Here is a 20,799-nt window from a genome sequence, read left to right on the forward strand (position 1 = left end):
GTATAGTAATGCACGTTGGAATTATTGCCCTGTGCTGCACAACCCACCACATATGATCTAACACGTATTACATTTGCCACTGGTCTTGCTGCATATGTATATTGAGCACATGCTTTTGAAACTGGCCGACATGTCATATATGACAGAACTCATCATGTTCGTACATGTTAGTAAAAGTATATGGGAGTTTCGTAGAAACAAAACAGTGGTAATCTTTTAATACAGAGATGGTGGTGTGAAGGAGTGGGATTGGGCACGAGGGAGACCCCATTAAAAGAAAAAATATAAAAGTCAAACTAATGAAAATAGATTGACCAACATTATCACTGAGACATTTGCTTTTTCCGAAACCAAATGGAACCACGACCAAAGTAAGCATGTGTTTCCAATGTGCAGCCTCACAGTTCTGTGTAGAGCCGGAACTTAACTGCAGGGGTCAGAGTGGGGGGTTCAAAGTATCCATTCAGTTGAATGTGCGGGAAAGTACAGTATATATATATATATATATTTATAATAAGAATCAATGCTGCTGTTTATTTGTTGCATTTCTATAAATATTTAATGACATGTGTTTTAATCGAGTCGGAGAACTTCTGTTGAGGGGAAGTAGAGTCCTTCAAAACCCTGCGGTGTAGACTGGATCACCAACAGCGAAGGATGACACCTGCCGTCCTCTGCATTACCAACCCACATAAGAAAAAAACAAACCCTGATTAAAAACACGAATTTTGATGCATTTATTATTATTCCCAGATGGGAAAATGAGGACTACTTATGGGAGGTTTAGGCTCAGTCCTTTATGTCCTCTGGACGTAGTGAGTCCTAGCCTAGATGGGGACTTTCACGAAACGACAGTCTGTGCCTACTCTGGAAGACCAACAATGAGTCTTCCAGACATCTTGCTAGAGAACATCAGGGAGCACGTGAACTGAGGCAATTATGCGCATGACGTTTTATGCTGACATAAAGACTGATTATATACAATCATTACGGGGTTCTATGTTTTCTGGAATCAGCAATCGTGCACTTTATCCAAGATGGTTATACATTGCTTGGAGAAGATTTTATTCATGGATTTGAAGTTGTTCTAGTGAATGCTGTATGCAATCTGAATACTTCGATATATATCATGTGTAATTACATTTAATTGTCAAATTGTCAAACTGACGAGGTAGGAAATAATGTCAAAAGACAAAGACGCTATTTTATGTAATTACTAAATATTGAGAGCTGGGGAAATCATGTCATATACATTTATGGTAGTATTGCATTAGATTGTAATAACTGAAATGTGATGTATAAAGGTTTATAACAAACCAGATATACTTAATACAAATACAAAAATTAAGTAGTTGTATACTACTTTGCGGACTCCCCAGGTCCCGTACCCCCCACCTCTCCATCAGACAACAAAGGCAGAAGACCTAGTGCTGCCTGGTGACAGAAAACAGTGAAGATACATGAAAGGGCGAGAGAAGAGGAAAGGACAAGAAGAAGATACATCAGGAGAGGAGGGAAAGATATAGAAGGGAGAAAGGGAGAAAAACAAGTAGAAGGAATTGAGCACAAGGAGACGGAAATATGGTAGAGGAGAGAGAGAGGACAACTTCAGAGTAGGAGCTGAAACATGCAGAGGTATCGTTTTTTTCCCCTTAAACTGGGAAAGCGTGCCCTTGCATCACTGCTCTTACAACATCTGACACCATGGGAATCACCATAGCCTCTTAGAGTCTGTGCACAAACATAAGTCCATATTTATTAAAAGCGTAAAGATGTGTTTCGTAAGTCAAATAGTCAACTTTTAGGACCCTGCCCGATTCTGTCAGTCTTTCAGCTTTTGCAAAACAACAGTATACCCAGGATTTGTGACCAGAAGACTAAGGCCTTTATTAGGCAACATATGTCTAGGGAAACATCCGACAACACATCACAAGGAGCAAAACAGCACCACAGCTTCCCATCATAAAGACAACACAGAGCATGTTCCCAAGAAATTCGTAACTAAAGCCCCTCTCCCTGCGACACATCACTACTAGAATCTCTCTCAGGGAAAACAACATATGAGGAACCAGGAATGAGACACGGACACAAAGGACTCCTAGTGATTGCTACAAACTTTTTTTGAAATAATAAAAAAGTTGGAAAAGTCCCCACTATCCCTACTGCAAGAGGTATTTCCCTACCTCAACCAAAAGGAAGGGTCTGTTGTGCGTCAAGCAGTCCAAAGCAAAAATGTTCTGTGTCTGAAATCTTATCCCAGCTCTCACACTCTAAAAGTAACTATAAGGTGCTAATGGCAATGTCTCTTGCATTGAAAGTGCACACATTTTCAAGTTCGAAGGAAAAGGCTAACTCCCAACAAAAAGGTTCCAAATGGATACAATTTGCAGTTTCGGGGGATGACTCCCTGCTCCAGGCTTCTTTCCACAACCCAAACAGTTAAAAACAATTCAGAATCTCATGTGTCTTCCTCGTAATTCCCCTTTCATTTTGTTACAACATGGGTGCAGGTCCCAAACTTGCAGAACACCTGGTATACCCACCTGCCAGGCTTTTTTTACATTCAATATATTTCTAAGTTCTACGGGCATGGGTCATCCTTAGGATGCACTTTCTACACTTGGCTTTGCCGGGCATACTCTTCTGCCAGGCATTTCCCATGTGATTCACTCCACACACTTGCAAAGTTGACTTTGCCTGGTATACTCTCCTGCCAGGGCTTTCTCATGTGGTTATCGTCTTACACTTGCAAACTTGACTTTGCCTGGTATACCCTCCTGCCAGGGCTTTCTCATGAGCTTCACTTCTCACACTTGCAAACTTGACTTTGCCTGGCATACTCTCCTGCCAGGGCATTCTCATGTGCTTCACTTCTCACACTTGCAAACTCGTCCTTGCCTGGTATATTCTCCTGCCTGGGCTTTCTCATAGGGTTCACTCCACACACTTGCAGGCTTGATTTTGCCGGGTATACTCTATTGCCAGGGCTTTCTCATGTAATACAATTCTTTCACATTTGGGTGTGGGTTCCAGGCTCATAACCCTTTTCTCATTACTTCACTCTTCTAACTGGTCTCTCTTTCCCTGAGATATTGGGTCCCTGACCCGTTCTCACATTCATCAGTTCTACACCTTTGTCGCAGCATCTCAAATCCCTTATGTGTGCTTGCTTCTGCTTGCTTAGTGCTTTGCTTTTCTATGCGATTCTCGGAGCAAAGAACCCTGTGTCGCAGCTCCCTGCTACAGGCTCATCAGCTTTATTCGGCTGCTCTGGAGTTCCTCGCAGTCTTCGCTGCTTCCTCTCTCTGGTCATTGCAGGTGGCTGGCGTTTCTCCTGCTCTATGGTCCACGTGGCGCTGGGGGGGCTTCTACTCTTTCCTTGCTCCCAACGCTTACACAGGACTTCTTTCCCAGCAGGATTTCCATGAGCGCCATCTCCTCAAGCCACTTCCTTCTGCATGATCATCTGCTTCTTCCAGGCTCCCCGACCCGAGTCAGGAGTTGTGACTCTCTCTCCATTCTCCAGGTATAATCCTTTTAAATGTCCCAGTGATTGTTAGAAGCCCTCAAACACTAAAGCGAGTCTGCAGCTTCTCTGCACCAGTGATCCATATCACTCCAGTCCTCTTCCTCGTCTGAGTACTCCCATATACGTGGTCACGACAGGCAGTTGCTTGGTAGGAATAATCACAGTAAGCCATAAAGGCATACGACAGGAAGGGGATATCCCCATAAGGGAAAGGGGGATTTTTGATTTCATCTGACAATGCTGTTGCCTCCTCCCATGTGGCCTTCATTCATATAGCCACCCCTAGGGTTCGGATCAGAGAGTGCATGCCTCAGTCTGGCCACATTAGGAGAGGTTCCCCCCATGGAAACAGTGAGGACATTTCCAGATCCATCACAGACACTATAGCTTCCCTTCAGAACGGCAATACTTAGCTGATTCCCAGAAAATGCATAACTAGACCCCTCTCCCTCTGACAACTCACTACTAGAACCTCCCTCGGTCAAAACAGCACCATAGCTTTCCATCAGAATGGCAACACTAAGCCAGTTCCCAGGAAATGTTCCACTAGACCCCTCTCCTTCTGACAGCTCAGTACTAGAACCTCCCTCAGGCAAAACAGCACTATAACTTCGGATCAGAACAACACTAAGCCAGTTCCCAGGAAATGTGCCACTAGACCCCTCTCCCTTCCAACAACTCAGTACTAGAACCTCCCTCGGGCAAAACAGCACTATAACTTCCCATCTGAACGGTAACACTAAGCCTCTCTCTCCACCAACTTACTACCAGAACCTGCCTCGGGCAAAACAGCACTATAGCTTCCCATCTGAACGACAACACTAAGCCTGTTCCCAGGAAATACGTGACTAGACCCCTCTCCCTTCCAACAACTCAGTACTAGAACCTCCCTCGGGCAAAACAGCACTATAACTTCCCATCTGAACTGTAACACTAAGCCTGTTCCCAGGAAATGCGTAACTAGACCCCTCTCCCACCCACACCTTGCTACTAAAACTTTCATTAATGGAGCACAATGATTGAGCTGTACATTTGGCCATAATTGCCAGCGCAAATGGAGGGTCTGAACCCTATATCCATCCCACTATATTTTCAGAACCATGATACAGAGTTTGTCAACAACAATATTGTGAATCATTTAGCTATCAGGAATACTGGAATCCTTTTTTCCGACCTACTAATGACCCTGTACTTAAAAATGAATGATTTCGAGTTGCATACTTTGTTTACAGATTTCTGATATATTTGCAAAAGTTTAGGACATTATTAAGAATTAAAATTGCTAGCCTTGACAAAGCCCTTTGGGCGAAACTCGTGGCCACCTTGCATAAATTCATAAAAAATGTCTTCATATGATACTCTATGCTATTTCTGCGCTATTACTTGTGAATCACACATCTATTAACCAATTCACGTCAAACATTGAATATAATTAGCTATGTTTGAGCAAAAATTGTTTGCTCACTATATACAATGATTAAAATAAGACGGATTAGACCTATTGCATATAATTTGATAATAAATCAATTTTCAGACCAATTTCAATAAGGGTGGTTGTTGACAGAGGTTAGAAATTCTTTAAATAAACTGCAGAGATACGCAAAAACAAATGGTTTACAAATCAATCTCCATAAAACAAAATGAATGTATTTTTCTCACAGAGATATCCCTACTCCAAGAATCTTAATTGAAAGGAACCAAATTAAAAAAGTAACAAAATTTAAATATCTTGGCATAGAGATTACTGCAAAAGGTGATTATACTGCCGTTATCACGGAGAAACAAAGAAAAGCTGTAGTGTTAACTATCATGATAACAAAATTTAGTAAGGAGCACTCTGGATTTGGCCTTAAAGGAGTCTTACTATATTACAAATTGTGTTTTTTGTGCCGTTATTCTATATGGATTAGAGGCATTGTGTATGAGGGACTATGGGTGGCTGAAGCCCATCGAGGGTACATTTTGGTGGAGTGTACTAGACCTCAGCCCAAGCACATCTATCAAGGCAATAAGACTTGAATTGGGACTTATTTCTTTACCCACTCTTGCACTAAAAAGGTGATGTCTTCTTCTTATTAAATCTAAGACAGGAGCCACTTGCCCACTATTTAAACTATTAGGAAATAGTGCAGGAATGGGTGACAAATATACACAATTGGTATATTCGACTTTTACTGCCATAGCTTGGAAACCAGAATGGGGAATAGAATACCACACTCTACAGAAATAATATGTTCCAAAGTTGAAGAAGTGGGATTGGGCTGAAAATGATGAACCTATGGAAACATTGAGTAGTTACAAAGAATTCAAATATGTAACGCTTCGCTATAACGCTCCTCAAGACTACCTATTGCTATGTTTCTCACCAGCCTTTACAAAGGTTTACCTTACAGTTGAGATTGAATACATTTCCTGTACTGTTACATCTAGGAATCTTTCAATCAACAGCAACTGTGGATCTAACATGCCGTGTATGTAAAATTAAGGGCAATGTGTAGACCCCACATCACGTTTTAACTGAATGCCTTCTAAATGGTCCTCTTTACATGACCTCATTGGGCTCATTTGTGAACAATTATGAAAGCATAAAAGATAATGCATTCTGGAGTTATTGTTTGAACACCCCTAACAAATTGTTGCACATCGCACTTTATCGCATATGGTTAAAGATAATACCAGTACTAAATGAAAGAGTACCCGAGACACTGGTAGGCACCTATGATTGACATCAAATTGTGGTCTAAGGCGTGAAAGTAATTTTGTTTGATATTTTAATATTTTTATTGCTATAATATGTGAATTTGTTATATCATGTATGGGTCACTCTTGTTTTATATTTTTGTATTGATTTATGTATATAATCTGAAAAGTTCTATCAACTGAAACACATTAGAATACAAATAAATAAATACACAATTAAATAAATAAATGTGGTTGTTTGTTTTTGCTCACTAATAGAACATCTCTCCGGCAAAACAGCACTATAGCTTGCCATATGAACACACACTCTAGTCCTATTCCCACGAAATGTACAACTAGACCCTGCTCCTTCTGACAGCTCAGTACTAGAACCTCCCTCAGAAAAAACAGCACTATAGCTTCCCATCAGAACACAAACACTAGGCCTTTTCCCACGAAATGTACAACTAGACCCCTCTCCTTCTGACAACTCAGTACTAGAATCTCCCTCAGAAAAAACAGCACTATAGCTTCCCATCAGAACACAAACACTAGGCCTATTCCCGGGAAATGTGTAACTAGACCCCTCTCCCTCTGACAACTTACTAATAGAACCTCCCTCAGATAAAACAGCACTATAGCTTCCCATCAGAACGGCAAAACTACGCATATTCCCAGGAAATGCGTAACTAGACATGTCTCCCTCGATAACTCAGTACTAGATACTCCCTCAGGCAAAACAGCACTATGACTTCACATCAGAACACAAACACTAGGCCTTTTCCCACGAAATGTACAACTAGACCCCTCATCTTCTGACAACTCAGTACTAGAACCTCCCTCAGAAAAAACAGCACTATAGCTTCCCATCAGAACACAAACACTAGGCCTATTCCCACGAAATGTGTAGCTAGACTCCTCTCCTTCCGACAGCTCACTACTAGAACCTCCCTCAGAAAAAACAGTACTATAGCTTCCCATCAGAGCTGCAACTCTAAGCCTATTCCCAGGAAATGTCTAACTAGACCCCTCTCCCTTCGGCACCCCACTACTTAAGTCCTCCCCGGGCAAAACTGCACTATAGCTTCCCATGAGAACTGCAACACTAAGCCTATTGTCAGGAAATGCGTAACTAGACTCCTCTCCCTCCGACAACTCACTACTAGAGCCTCCCTCTGGCTAAACAGCACTACAGCTTCCCATCCAAACGACAACACTAGGCTTATTCCCAGGAAATGCCTGACCAGACGCTCTCCCTTCGACACCTCACCACTAGAATCTCCTTTGAGCAATACAGCACTATAGCTTCCCACCAGAACACAAACATTAGGCCTATTCCCAGGAAATTTGCCACTAGACCCTTCTCACTCCAACAACTCACTACTACATCCTCCCTCAGGCAATACAGCACTATACCCTCTTATGGGTATTAGAGATCTAGTTTGTTCCCTGGGCAATACAGCACTAGACTGTCCTTCGGGCAATAAATGCATCATTATATCACCTGGAAAATTTAGTACTGCAGAACCAGCAATGACGATAAAATATAGCTCCCTTCCCGTGGACCTCAGTTTGCTCTTGGCGGCTCTGTCCAAGTTCATATGTCCTTAAATACGTAAGTGTACATAAAGCCATGATTGTGCAGCGCACTTAGAACCTGCATCACCACACAGAGGCTATGTATTTGTAATGACTGCTCCATTCATCCACGCATTCAATGAGCACCTCTACATTATTCCTTCATGACGTCATCCATCTTTCCTTCATGTAAGAGAGCATGGGAAATCCAATTCTGGGCAGCTAGCTGAGGAAGGAAATGAGAGAAGCCACAACCGCTGCTCTTCTTAGAACATGCCTCGGCACACACACACACACACAATGCAGCGTCATCCTCTCCTATCAGGGGCATGTCACACCACAAAGACGTGGGTAAGTGCCGGCCTTGCCATCCTTTGCCTGATCCTCGACAGCCTGGTCCTTCTCTGCCTTGCCAGCCTCTACCTGGACCTCGTCTGTCACTCTCCCATCAGGCGATACTCCACCCGGCCCTGCACCACATCACCCTTTTCATCCTGGCCCTCTCCTACCTGGCCTTCCACAGCCTGGTCCTGCCTGCCCACCCTCCTCCAGATGGTCCGGCACCAGCTGGCCCGCTTCCTCAATCTTCAGCTGCACCTCTCGCGCCTACCTCTCATCCAACTTGCCATCTTGAACAGGGCCCTCCTCTGCCTGACAATCATTTTCTTTGCCACCCTCTGGCTGGCCGTGCACCGTTTACCATTTTCTTCTTGGCCCACTTCCGCCTGACCCCTTTCACGTAGTGCTCATGTACCCGGCATGAATAAGAGACTGGTGTCAGAAGAATAATTATATTCTAGCTGAACGGAGGATCCACAGGCACAGGGGCCACGGCTGGTCTTGGAAGCAAAACCACACAGAGCAACAGAGGTTTGAATCCCGGATCCGCGCTTAGAAACCGAACAAAACCAATTAAATAAATACATTTGCAGGCTTGGGGCAAGTTAGATTTCGGTGAACAGCAAAAACACAGACAGCACCTCAAACATGTTTGGTGAACAAATAATGGAATATTAATGTAACATTTAATTTTGCTTCACGTGGCACTGTCTATAGCACCGAGCACGCTGCTGGGTGGCAGCGTCAGATCTCCTGCTGCAGAATAACACATGAAAACGCCTGTGAACATGCACATGAGGGGAGGGGCCAGGCCTTATGGGCTCCCCTCCCCCAACTAAATCCTGTGCGTGAAAAGGCTGAGAGTGCATACAACAGGAATTCTGCGAGCCAGGACAGCCCAGGAGCGCCCTATCACACAGTCAGTACTGGCCAGTGTGCGTGGAATGCACCCCATGCACACCGTGGAAATGCAGATGCCACCTCTGCCAGTCCTCTCATCTGCTGTGGTACATATGTACTCTATGGGATCTTCTTGGCCCAGATGGATGTCAGTGTGATCATATAGTACTGGCAGGGGTTTGTTAAGCAAATGGTCAGTCTGTCAGATACTGGTGATTTGGGCAGACTGAAACGGAAGGCAATGCTACACACCCCCGAACAACGGTGTAGGGATGCCTCATAACTACTAATGGATGTGTCTTTGTTTTTACCATCCCAGAGATGCCCAGGCACGAGTAGTGTCAAGCAACTTCTCGTTCAGGTGACAAAAAGGAAGCATGAATCGTGGCTTTTTTTTAATTATAGACAAACACATACTTAGCCCACCCTGACAGCTACCCCCACCCCCCAATCGAACATGGTGTAGTAACTGCACTATATCAGCGGATGGCGGTGTATTAGGGTTAGAAGCACCTTCCACTGTGCTGTGGCTGTTTTTTCAAGACATGCAAATTAAATGTGATGTCACAATGCTCAATATTAATACAGGGGTGGATAGCTTAAGAATGAGTTAATCATTCCAGTATTTTGGATAAGAAATCCCACCAGCCAAGTCCATCTTTGGCCAAATAAATGCGTAATGGTCTCCTAGGCCAGGCGTGTTGCTCTTGCTCGTGGCTCCCCTATCGCATTTCCCTATCCTGTGAGCACACACATGATTAAGCATGCTTTGCGACTCGCTATACGATCAGATGATATTCCTTTCCTCTGATGACCATCTGTGCCTTGAAGCATCCATCGTTGGCAGCTCCAGGCGTGGAAGCTCTCCAACTCGCACACAGAAGGCAACTTTTGTAGCACATCTACCTCTTACTGAGCTACATGTTTCTACTCACCACTGCAATATCCAAAGGGTCACACTATGTCACATTGCTAACCATAACATAGGAGGACACGGGTGTCTACTCCACCTTCCTAGCACCCAAATCCCTCCACTCTGGGGGCTGCTCAGAGACTCACCTGGGATTTGCCATCAGCTAGACTCTGCCTGGTTTAGGAGAGCATCGTAGCTACTCTGTGACAATAAAACACATCAGGAATATTGCCTAAAGCTTAAAATGCAGCAAACTTCTTCAAGGGGACAAAGGGTCTCTTTCAGGAGGTGCGTCAGGCTCTCCTTGGAGACGATGGGTTCTGCTTGGAGAGAAGCGTCAGAACCACCTTTACATCAGGAAATGATGGTGCTCTTAAGGCAGGAGTCTCAAACTGCAAGGTCAAGCCTTTCTCTGAAAACTGATCACTTGGGAGTAGGCGGTACAGAGCTGTCTTTGGTGGCGCAGGTTAGTGATCTTTTTGGAGGTGTGAGGTAGGGGTCTCTCTTTGAAAGGTGAGGTCAAGGCTCTATTTGAAGGCAGCAGTCTGTGCTGTCTTTGGAAAAGGGACGATGGGACTGTCTTTAGAGGGAGAAGGCAGGGGTCTCATTGGAGGTGGAAGTCAAGTCTCTTTAGAAGTGAGGTCAAGGCCCTGATTTGAGCTGGGGGTCGGGGATCTCCTCTGAGAAGGTGTTAGTGCCTCTCTGTGGAGCAGGAAGGAAATTCATAACCGTGCTTGGGAAAGGTGGTTTGGCTAATCTGAGGAGGGGCCAGGTAGTGTTCCCCTTTGGGGTAAAGCTATGCGCTGTCCTAGGAATGGGGCTGAGGCTCTTAGTGTGTCTAGTGTGTCGGCTCAACAGTGCATGCATAGGTAGGACCAATGAACAGCCGTCTATATACGAAGTTAAGTCACCTAACTCCTCGAAGAGCCTTGGAACCAGCACTGAGGATGGCAAGGGATGATGCTGTGAGCATTGAATTCGGGCCTTGAACTTAAAGCTTCACTCAACCGTCAAGAATATGTCTTAATCCAAGCCTGCCCAGCCGACCCTTACTTAAAGGGCGTCCACCTAGAAGTCACCCCTTTATCCACCAGACGACCTTGCACATCAATCCTCCCGCTGACTAGTCGGCTTCTAGCGCGATACCCACAGGGTTCAGGTTTGTCCTACTTCCATTGGCTCCAATGCTGCCAAAGATATCATGTTACATGAAGTTGAAAGAGAGAGAGAGAGAGAGAGAGAGAGAGAGAGAGAGAGAGAGAGAGAGAGAGAGAGAGAGAGAGAGTGTGTGTGTGTGTGTGTGTGTGTGTGTGTGTGTGTGTGTGTGTGTGTGTGTGTGTGTGTGTGTGTGTGTGTGTGTGTGTGTGTGTGTGTGTGTGTGTGTGTGTGTGTGTGTCGAAACCTAGAAAATACATGCCCTCCATGATCAGGTGTTCAACATGTTCAGCAATCCCTTGGGCCTTTGACGCAAAGAAAGCATTGCATGCATCAAAGTTTACACGGAACATGGGAACATGCTGCAGCCCAGCAGTTGCCTTCATCGTTCCCATGAAAATGGCCTTCAGCTCAGCAATCCCCTTCAGCAGTCCCACAACATCCCCTCCCGCCCAGCATTACGATCCCCGATGACACAACATTGGAAGAGAAGGCAAAAGCCAATTAGCTTTCGACACTGTGAGCTTACACATGAGGTCCACAAAGACCATGCCGATGTAATGCCACAGCCACGACAATCAAAACATGCAATTACAGATAAATCTCACCATGCAATGTTCAGACAAAGCTTTTTAGTTGCCAATGACATCCATATTACAATGCCTATGCATTTCCAATCAGACATCCATCCCCAGGGCCAATCTGCAATACGTAGAAAAAGGGGAAAAGCTACACAAGGAATCCTACGCAATGCAGAATAAGAATACTATATAGTGCTGAGAAACATACCTGCCGATCATCAAAGATACATTCTGTGAGTGCAAGGAAAGATAGATTACCAAATAGGAAAATATTGATAAAGGTTAGGAAAGGGCAATTGTGCCAAAAAATACCTCTACAGCTTAAAAATATAGTGGGTCATCCAGATATAGTGGGTCATCCAGATAATGTACCATAAAATGCGGGGAAAAAAAAGAAGTAAAAAGCGAAGTGATCGTAAAAATCACCTATATAAACCAAAAGGGACGTTGACTTACCAAAAGCAACATATGTACCAGTGCGCTCCTCGAGCGAGGAACGATAGGCGCTTCTTATAGTCAACGAGAAGATTTTAGGCAACCTCAAAAGGGAGGGGGGGGGAGAAAAATAATGAAGGAAGCTCATAGGTGGAATAGCCAAAGTCAAGACACTATAGAAAAATAAAGTAGGTGTGTGGAAGCTGAGCTACTGGACAGCGGGAACGTTCCTTTTCCACTGCATATTGCAGTGCAAGATAACATAACAATAAGCTTGCTTAGAAAGCTCAGCTAGGTGTCATCGAGAACCATGATTACTCATTCAATGAACATAAGTGATCATTCCTTGACCTCAAACTCGCTGCGCCAGGCCTACTACTGAGGCACCTGAAGCTACGGCAAGGATCAGGTCGCCCTTGTCATTGTGGAGCCTCCTAGGAGTCGGTCATAGGGGGATCATCTCCACTGCATCCCTTTTCTACAAAAAAAGGCCAACACTGTGTGGACGTGCACTGTAGGGTTACCTACCCTGAGCAAAACTTCTGCTCGGCGTGGATACGGAGATAGCCCCCGGACTGAGCTTTGGTTACCCTAGAAAACGAGAACGGAGGGCAGCCCTACTCAGCACTAGCAGCCACCCACTGAGCTGTCCCAGCTGCAGCTCAGAGTGTTGCATCTGAAGTCAAATGAACTTTTTATCATGTTTTTTAGTCTGAGGGGAAACTGTGGTCATCCATTGGACACTATAGGAAAACCTCACACCAGCGCGTCTTGTCAATGATCAGAAACTGAGAATTGGTTGATCACTTTAAGACAGACTGGGTGAGATTCCCAGTGATCCACGTTCACAAACATCATGTATTGCAATAGCAAAGTAGAAAACATAAATTGGGCACTGGCAATCAGATGACACCCATGGGACTAGAACGCTATCTGGATCTGGTTATATGGCGACACCCTCAGCCATCTGACCTCGAGGATTATAACAATCCCGGTAACGGGTTCATCACTCCAGTTAGAATTGACCTCTACTCGGTGGGGGATGGGAGGGGTGAGGGGGTTGGACTGGCCTTCGGGGCACTCTGGAGAATATCCGGGGGGGGGGGGCTCCTCTCTGTGGGCACTCTGCTTTACTGTGCTCCTCTTGGCCTTTCTCTCTCGTGCACCCAGCTTCATTTCTTCCATCTTCCCTCATCCCCTACACTAAAGCTTCCTGCATGTTATTCCTCCAGGTTTAACACATTTTACATGTCCGTTTTTGGTTAAGAGGGCAGATATGCATTAAAATGCACCAAGTGAACTTGCGAAAGAATCGCCTCCCCTCATATATGGAGGTGTTGGGCTTGTGGGACGGTATACTATGGGGCCACTGCCTCCAGCGTCCAGCGTGGAAGCTGTTAGATGCTGACTCAGTACAACACTTCCTAAATACTATGGGGTGATGCTGTCAGCACGTCCCTGTAGTGGGTGAAACGGTGACGCTCTCCAGACACACACACGCGTGAGCACACCGGATCTCTCAAAAAGTAAACAGAGCATGCAAAAAAGAGCATTTATTTGGACTTCTTGGGCTTTCAATGGAAGTGCGACTGTAGCACAAGCTGGCTTCTTCAAAACACACATGACTTAGCGGGCACAGTCATCTGTCCAGTATAGTCTGGGCTATGATTCCCATATCCCCATCCTGGGCCTTTTAGAATTCATTCATGCCCTGTTTATTGTATGTTCTGTTGGTTGCTTATGGCTGAGGAGTCAATGCCCTTCCGCAGGGAATGAATATGCTCTCATCGAACTCCTGGTCTCCCCACTCTACACCCAATACTAGCACAGCCAGTATCATATCAAAAGCTCTTGTTCAGCGGGTACAGCTCGACGGTTCTGCTGTGTTTATTCCCTTTGATCATAGACATGTTGCTTCATAAACCCCTCTCGCTTCTTTACTCCTGTGTAAATTAGTGGCTTATCCTTGCTCTTGCCGTAGTCTCTTTCTCTAATCCTTGTCATGCCAACCGCCAACCTCTGCCCAGGAAGTATTACAGAAGTGATTGCTCCCTAAATGAGTTCGTTTGTAGGATGGTTGCTGTAAGCATTTAGATCGCAACTCAAACCACAAAAGGAGCTGTTTCAATACTTTTAATCGTGGACAAATATACAGAGTGAAATGTGTGAACATTTAAAATAGTCTTGTTCCCCACCTTTCCACCTTTACACGTGTGTGCACTTGAACACCGAAATCCTAGCACTTTTGGGTGTGTAGTACGCGCGTGCGCGCGCGCGCATACACACACAGCACACACACGTATTTCTCAATAGGCCGTCTGTGCTCGGAAACAGCATGCTAAGCACCTGTCACTGAGGCACCTCGGGCCTGCTAAGTTAGGCAGGGTTTCCAATGACCAGCCGAATATTGTTCCCTTAAGCCAATCAAACATGGCAAGCTTCAGCATGTAGGCCTGCTTTTTAAGTACAGTTAGGTTTTAATAAATGCATCGCAAAAAAAACCGTAAGCTGATTTCAATAACTAAAAAGTGACTAAAAAGTGCGGTTCTGTAGATGGACACGATTGAAAAATGGAAATGCAAGCAAACTCAACAACAATTAGAAAATGGCGCTGGAAATCGCCTTCTAGAGATACAAAACTGCTGCTGGTTTATCAAAGTGAATAATGGGTTTTAATAAACTTATTTTATTGCATTTCAATTGGCAGCAAAGTTGCTACCAACCAGCACACATGATGAAAAAAAGAATTCTGAAGCTGCCGAGGAGAAGAAGACGCGGATGCAGTTGGCACGGTTTACACAAGGCTGCAACTAATACACTAGAGTGGGCTATATAAAAGGTCATGGTGCCCCCCCTGCCCCCTGCTTCGGAGACGATCTATAAGCACAAGGGTCCACCCAGTCCCTCTGATGTGTGCATGTTGTGGGTTTATCTCAACCAACAGTGATTCAGACATATCTATTTCCCATCATACCACCCATTGGCCAAGCAGTTACAGCCGTCAGACAATGGCCCAGGCTTTATCTCAAATAATCATACCCCAACCTGTGTGTTTCCTGCAATACCATCTATTGGCCAAGCAGTTACGGTCCTCGAGCAATGCACCAGGCTTTAACTCACACAACAGTACCCCAACATATGCGTTTCCCACCATACAATATACTGTAAAGCAATTACAGTCATCAAGCAATGCCCCAGGCTTTATCTCAAACAAAAGTACGCAACATACATGTTTCCAATCATACCATCTATCTGCCATACAGTAACAGTCGTCGAGCAATGCCCTGGGCTTTATCTCAAATCAAATTACCCCAACAAACGAGCTTTCCACCATACCACCCATTGGCCAAACTGTTACAGCCGTCAAGCAATGTCCCGAACTTTATCTCAAACAATAGTACCCCAACATGCGTGTTTCCTACATACCATCTATTAGCCAAGCAGTTGCAGCCATCAAGCAATATCCCTGGCTTTATCTCACACAACAGTACCTCAACATATGTGTTTCCCACCACACCATCTATTACGAAGCAATTACAGTCATCAAGCAATGCCCGGGGCTTTCAGGCTTTATCTCAAACAATAGTGCCCAGCATACGTGTTTCTGATCACACCATCTATCTGCTATGCAGTAACAGCCGTCAAGCAATGCCCGGGCTTTATCTCAAAAATAGTAACCAACATATGTGTTTCTGACCATACCATCTATCTACTAAGAAGTTACAGTTGTCAAGCAATGCCCAGGCTTTTTCTCAAACAATAGTACCCAACATACGTGTTACCGACCATACCATCTATCTGCTATGCAGTTACAGTCGTCAAGCAATGCCCGGGGCATTCTCAGCCAACGGTGCTTCAAACATATTTGCTTCCTGCATCCCTTCCATCTACCATGCCTTTACAGTCGTAAAGCAACAACGGGTTTTATGTCAAATAATTGTACCCCAACATACTTGTTTCCAGCCTACCATCTATAAGGCATCTAGTGACAGTCCTCAACCAGTGCCAAGGGCTCTCAAGAAATCACCCAACTACCAAGAAAAACAAAACACCTTTTCACAAAGTCCAAACGCACATCGAGCAATTTAAAGTGGACATTAAGAGTGTGAGTGCTTGTGAGTTTACAAAGACTGGGGATTTTCATTTAGGGACCATGCAAGTCACAGCGCTTCAACAAATCGAGCAGTAAATCGACGAGGACCAGAAAACAAACCACCGAAATGTCAGCATATTTGCAAACACAAGCACCCTAACAGGGCATATGGATAAGAGATACCAAATGCTGTATCGTACGGAAAATACGCCAGTGGTTGCCGGATGCACAGCAATATGTTGTGGCTAGGAATCCAGAGAAACGTATAGTAAGGCTAAACACAACGAGAACTTGATAGACTGTGCAGTCCATCAAAATACCAATGAAATAATCCACAACTCGGCGCAGTTGCCTTGACTTGTGTTCTTTTAGGATATATACATTTTCAAATGACCATTGATTTATCCACAGAATATTCTGATTTCTTCCCCTCTTTCACTCCATGAAATCCTCCCAAGAAAACCAAACTAAAATACATCTCTGAAACTCGGGTCTAGGCACTGAAAGACAATCCCTTCCGTCCAGAAGGAGGGGACCTGAATTGCACACTTTGTCGGATCAAGGGAAGACGCTGAGCATTACTGCATACCGAGACCACACCATCTACTGACTTACGAGCCCGCAGACGCGTAAAATATTTCACTATGTGCAACACTGCGGAAGCACGCGCTATATAAGATCATTATATCAAGGCAGGGTGGGAGCGAGTGCTCCTTCAGGACATGAAGCAAAGTCCTAGAGAAGCAAGTAAGGACCAGCAAGATAGCCTCCTGCACTGAGTACCCACAGCAGACGTCCAGGCAACAGGTTCATATCCAGCTCAAGCCTTTCATCCGGGGTAGGTTCATAGCATGGGAATCACTGAGCTGGGCAATAAGACACTGATTTCTCGCTTTGTACTGTATATAACTGGTAGGTATCTTTTTTTATTGAAAGTGAACTCCAACCTGATCGCGGTCCCATCCCTGAAGTCTGCATGCTTGAGTTAAGACGAAGACCCTAACCTCATACCGCTGTGTATACTCATGGTCTAAAGATGATAGAAACAAACATACATCTTTTTTAGAAATGTCCAAATGCATGCTACGTAGAGAAGATACTCTTAAATTACGTGAAATCGAAGGTTAATGGCCAGGTAGGATCTTGAACCCAAGCGTGATACACATTTGCATCTGTGATTTAACTCATAGCTTTATTTTCAATTCTCAGACCTAAACGGAGGTTATTAGTATCAAGTGTCCTGGGCGCTCATCCAGGCCGTCACTTGATATGGTTTGACACCGTTTAATAAGGGAAGCGGCGTATGTGTTTTGGGGTGTCAAGCTTCTGTCACCAAACTGTCACCTGCACAAGGGAAATCCCTAGCACACAACACATTAACCTCTGCGTCTTTGCAGCTGTCATTATGCAGAGCACAATCAGCGGAAGCGCCTCGGCACGGCCCTGTGCAAATGAAGACGCAACGGATCCAAAGAGCGGGCCAGAAGAGGGCACATTTCAAAAAGATGTCCTCGCCCAATAGTGTTCAGTGTGCCCTTCGTTCGGCCACTGTACACATGGCTGGACATTTCTGGGAACAAGTGAAGCAGCAGAATTTGCTGCTGAGAGACAATGGGGCTCATGGCGCGCACAATGCAAACAGCGCGACATAGCACAGTTCCCCCTAATCCATCGTGCACCAAATGAGCCCAATGGAGATGTAGCCTCGGGCTATTGAATGTGCCTATGAGAGCAAATGGGGAAGGCGGAAGCGTGCGGGAGGAAACTGGCAATATGTGCATGGAGAGAAAGGAACTTGCCTCCAGAATGTGCTCAAACTTTCTGTCCCGAAATGTGCCTTCTTTCCAAAATAAAGGCCTAGTCGCGGAGCACGGGGATTAGGCGCATTCTGTCCAGTGCTTGCAACTCTTAGCGTGAATTCAGAAAACTGATCAGCTATTAATAGCTTCCATAACATGTCCTCTCTGCTTAGCTACTAAAAAAGAACTGACATCAGGAAACCCGAGGACAGGATTGATGTTTCACAGCACGCAGATAGCAAATGTGTGATACGAGCACTCATCCCCCAGTTGGTGTTCTGGCTGCACAAATGATTGCTTCCTTTCAAAACAAATAGTAGGGGGGCTAACCTAAAATGTCTGAGCTCCGACCTGCGCCAATGAAGGGCTTTAAATGAGGGTAGTCAATGAGGTGGGGAACCTTAACATGCGCGGGATAAATGGGCTGTCATATTTTGGAGGGCATTTTTGAAAAGGGTGGGAGGAAAGCTGCAGAGGCAACGGCAACTGTCTTTTTTTTTTAACCAGAGATAATAGTTATCAAATTATCAGAAAGCTAACCCCGTGCAACCCTGTTCCATGATTGGGCTTGCGTTTAAATACTTCACGAGGGCAGAGCAAATTGGCTTTAGCGTTCGCCATCTGCCAAGGCCCCCATGAGAAGCGAGTTCACCTAATCTCTCTCCGCGGCATAAACACTCGCGGGCCCCATTCTGCCATCCCAGCATGGCACGGGATGCCCCTCACAAAGTGACGAAAACATACCAGACACGGAACCTTTTACAAAACATGCCAACTGCCACTAGGCAAGGTAACAATAACAACATATCAGTGACCGCTGCTGCCCACTCCACGGGCGCCCAATATTCATGTTGTCATGTTTTTGTATGTATTTTGTGAAGCGCTGCACACGCATGACGGGCAATTCGGTGCTGCATCTTGCGTTTCTGATCAAATTCACGTGTGCCCCCCCCCCCTCACAAAAATATAGTCATGTTGAGCCTTAGGTCAATTATTTGCTCACACATATCAGTGTTAAGAGCATGATTTAATAGATTAAGGCTCCACCGGAGCTAATGGAATATTCAAATAGACCAAAACTATCATGAGATCAAGCCAAAAAAAGCACAGAAAGGCCACCGGAGTGCGTGTAAAGAATGGCCAAAATGTTCAATGTGTGTGCCTAACTTACTTTAATTGCGCGGCGGGTGCAAGAGAGCAGGGAGCCCTGGTGCGAGCCCTGGTGCGCTCTCGTCATTTTAATTGAGAATTTACACCTCTTGGTAAACCCTCACGCGCACCACACTACATTAATATTGCAACCACTGGAAAAACTGTTGCATTCAGTTTACGCATTCAATTGAATCTAAATGTGTAAATCCTCGCTCCACAGGGAGCTTAGCCCTATAAATAAACGGAGCTTCCCACCCACTCCTTTCAGCGGAGAGACACACGCGCGCACACATACACACACACACACACACCCGCCCTGCTACCAAGTGTGGCTTCCACTCCCTCCGATGAAGCCAGAAACAGTGGGCTAGCTATCCATCCATCGTGCACCAAGGGCCGAGGCTCGCATCCAGCCTCAGCCGTCCATGCCAAGCAAAAGGCCCACGGAAAGGTGGCCACGAGTCGGCTAGAGTCAGGCAGCCGTGCCGTGCCGTGCTGCAGCCCAGCTCCCCAGAACGCCCTGCTAATAACCCGCGCCTCGCAGCTTACCGAGGTGCTCCAGGCGCCACCGAACGCTTTCACTGAGAAGTACTTATGTCTTTCTAATTGCACCCAGGCTTTACCTCCCGGTGCCACAACCCTGAAACGTTGCCCTGCCGCCAGTCCTGGCGCGGGCCTGCCTGGAAAGCTGCATGCAAAGGCCACCAGGCCGCGGCACTTACGTGGTCCGCCAGGTTGGTGGAGGAGCCGGAGAGCTCCTCGTGGTCCGACTTGGAGCTGCCGTCCCTCTCGTCGATGACCAGGTCGATGGGCATCTTTCCTTTCAGGCAACTTATATAGCGGTGGCAAAAGTTGTCGCACAGCTCGTGGACCTGCCGGAGGGGGAGGCGAGAAGCTGTCAACAACCACAGGTTATAAAGCACATCGCCAAAGCGCAGACAGGGGCCAGAGGAGGAAAGAACGGGAAAAGGGTAGAGAAAAGAGTGCATCAAAAAGCCGAAGGGGTGAGAAGAGAAAACGCGGAGAGAAAGACATAGCGGAGAAGCAGGGGGAAATGAAGGAACAGACAGGAACAAAGAGACGAGCAAAGAGTGGGGGAAAATAACAGAGGGAGAGAAAGCAAGCGAGAGAAAAATGAACAGGAGAATAACAGAAAGAGTAGAGAGAAAACAACTGAGGAGAAAAACGAGAGAAGAAAAGAACAGAAAGCTGCAAAGAAAAGAGTTACACAATAACAGAACGAAAGAATTGAAATGAGCAGAGAAAGAACGAGGCACATAGAACGCGAGAGAAAGAAAGAACGGAAAGGTGCAGGGAGAAGAACGAGCAGAAACAAGAACACGATGAGACGGAAACAAAAGAAAGAAGCCGAGAGAAAGGGAGAGGAAAAAAGAACAGGTCGAGAAGAGAAAGGAGCCGGGAGAATTAAATAGCGGGAAAGAAAGAAAGAAAGAAAGAAAGAAAGAAAGAAAGAAAGAAAGAAAGAAAGAAAGAAAGAAAGAAAGAAAGAAAGAAAGAAAGAAAGAAAGAAAGAAAGAATCGTTACCCATGCGTACTACTTCCAGGGGAACAGCATAATTAGGAAGCGTAATGGCGGAAAGCAAGGAAGCAATCGAGGGGTTGCCGCTGCCGTTATTGGACTCCAG

General features: G+C 45.4%; 1 protein-coding gene across 19 annotated transcripts in view; it reads right to left on the minus strand.

Annotated features, from left to right (window-relative positions):
• Positions 1–20,799, minus strand: part of MEIS2 (Meis homeobox 2) — a 338,667-nt gene that overhangs the window by 312,189 nt on the left and 5,679 nt on the right. For all 19 annotated transcript variants that reach the window (XM_069638548.1, XM_069638542.1, XM_069638539.1 and 16 more), the window contains exon 6: positions 19,876–20,025. In XM_069638548.1, coding sequence (XP_069494649.1) covers positions 19,876–20,025 — 150 coding nt within the window. The remainder of the gene's footprint in view (positions 1–19,875; positions 20,026–20,799) is intronic.

Source organism: Ambystoma mexicanum, chromosome 14, assembly GCF_040938575.1.
Source record: "Ambystoma mexicanum isolate Mex_15411 chromosome 14, UKY_AmexF1_1, whole genome shotgun sequence".
Taxonomy (NCBI): Eukaryota; Metazoa; Chordata; class Amphibia; order Caudata; family Ambystomatidae; genus Ambystoma; species Ambystoma mexicanum.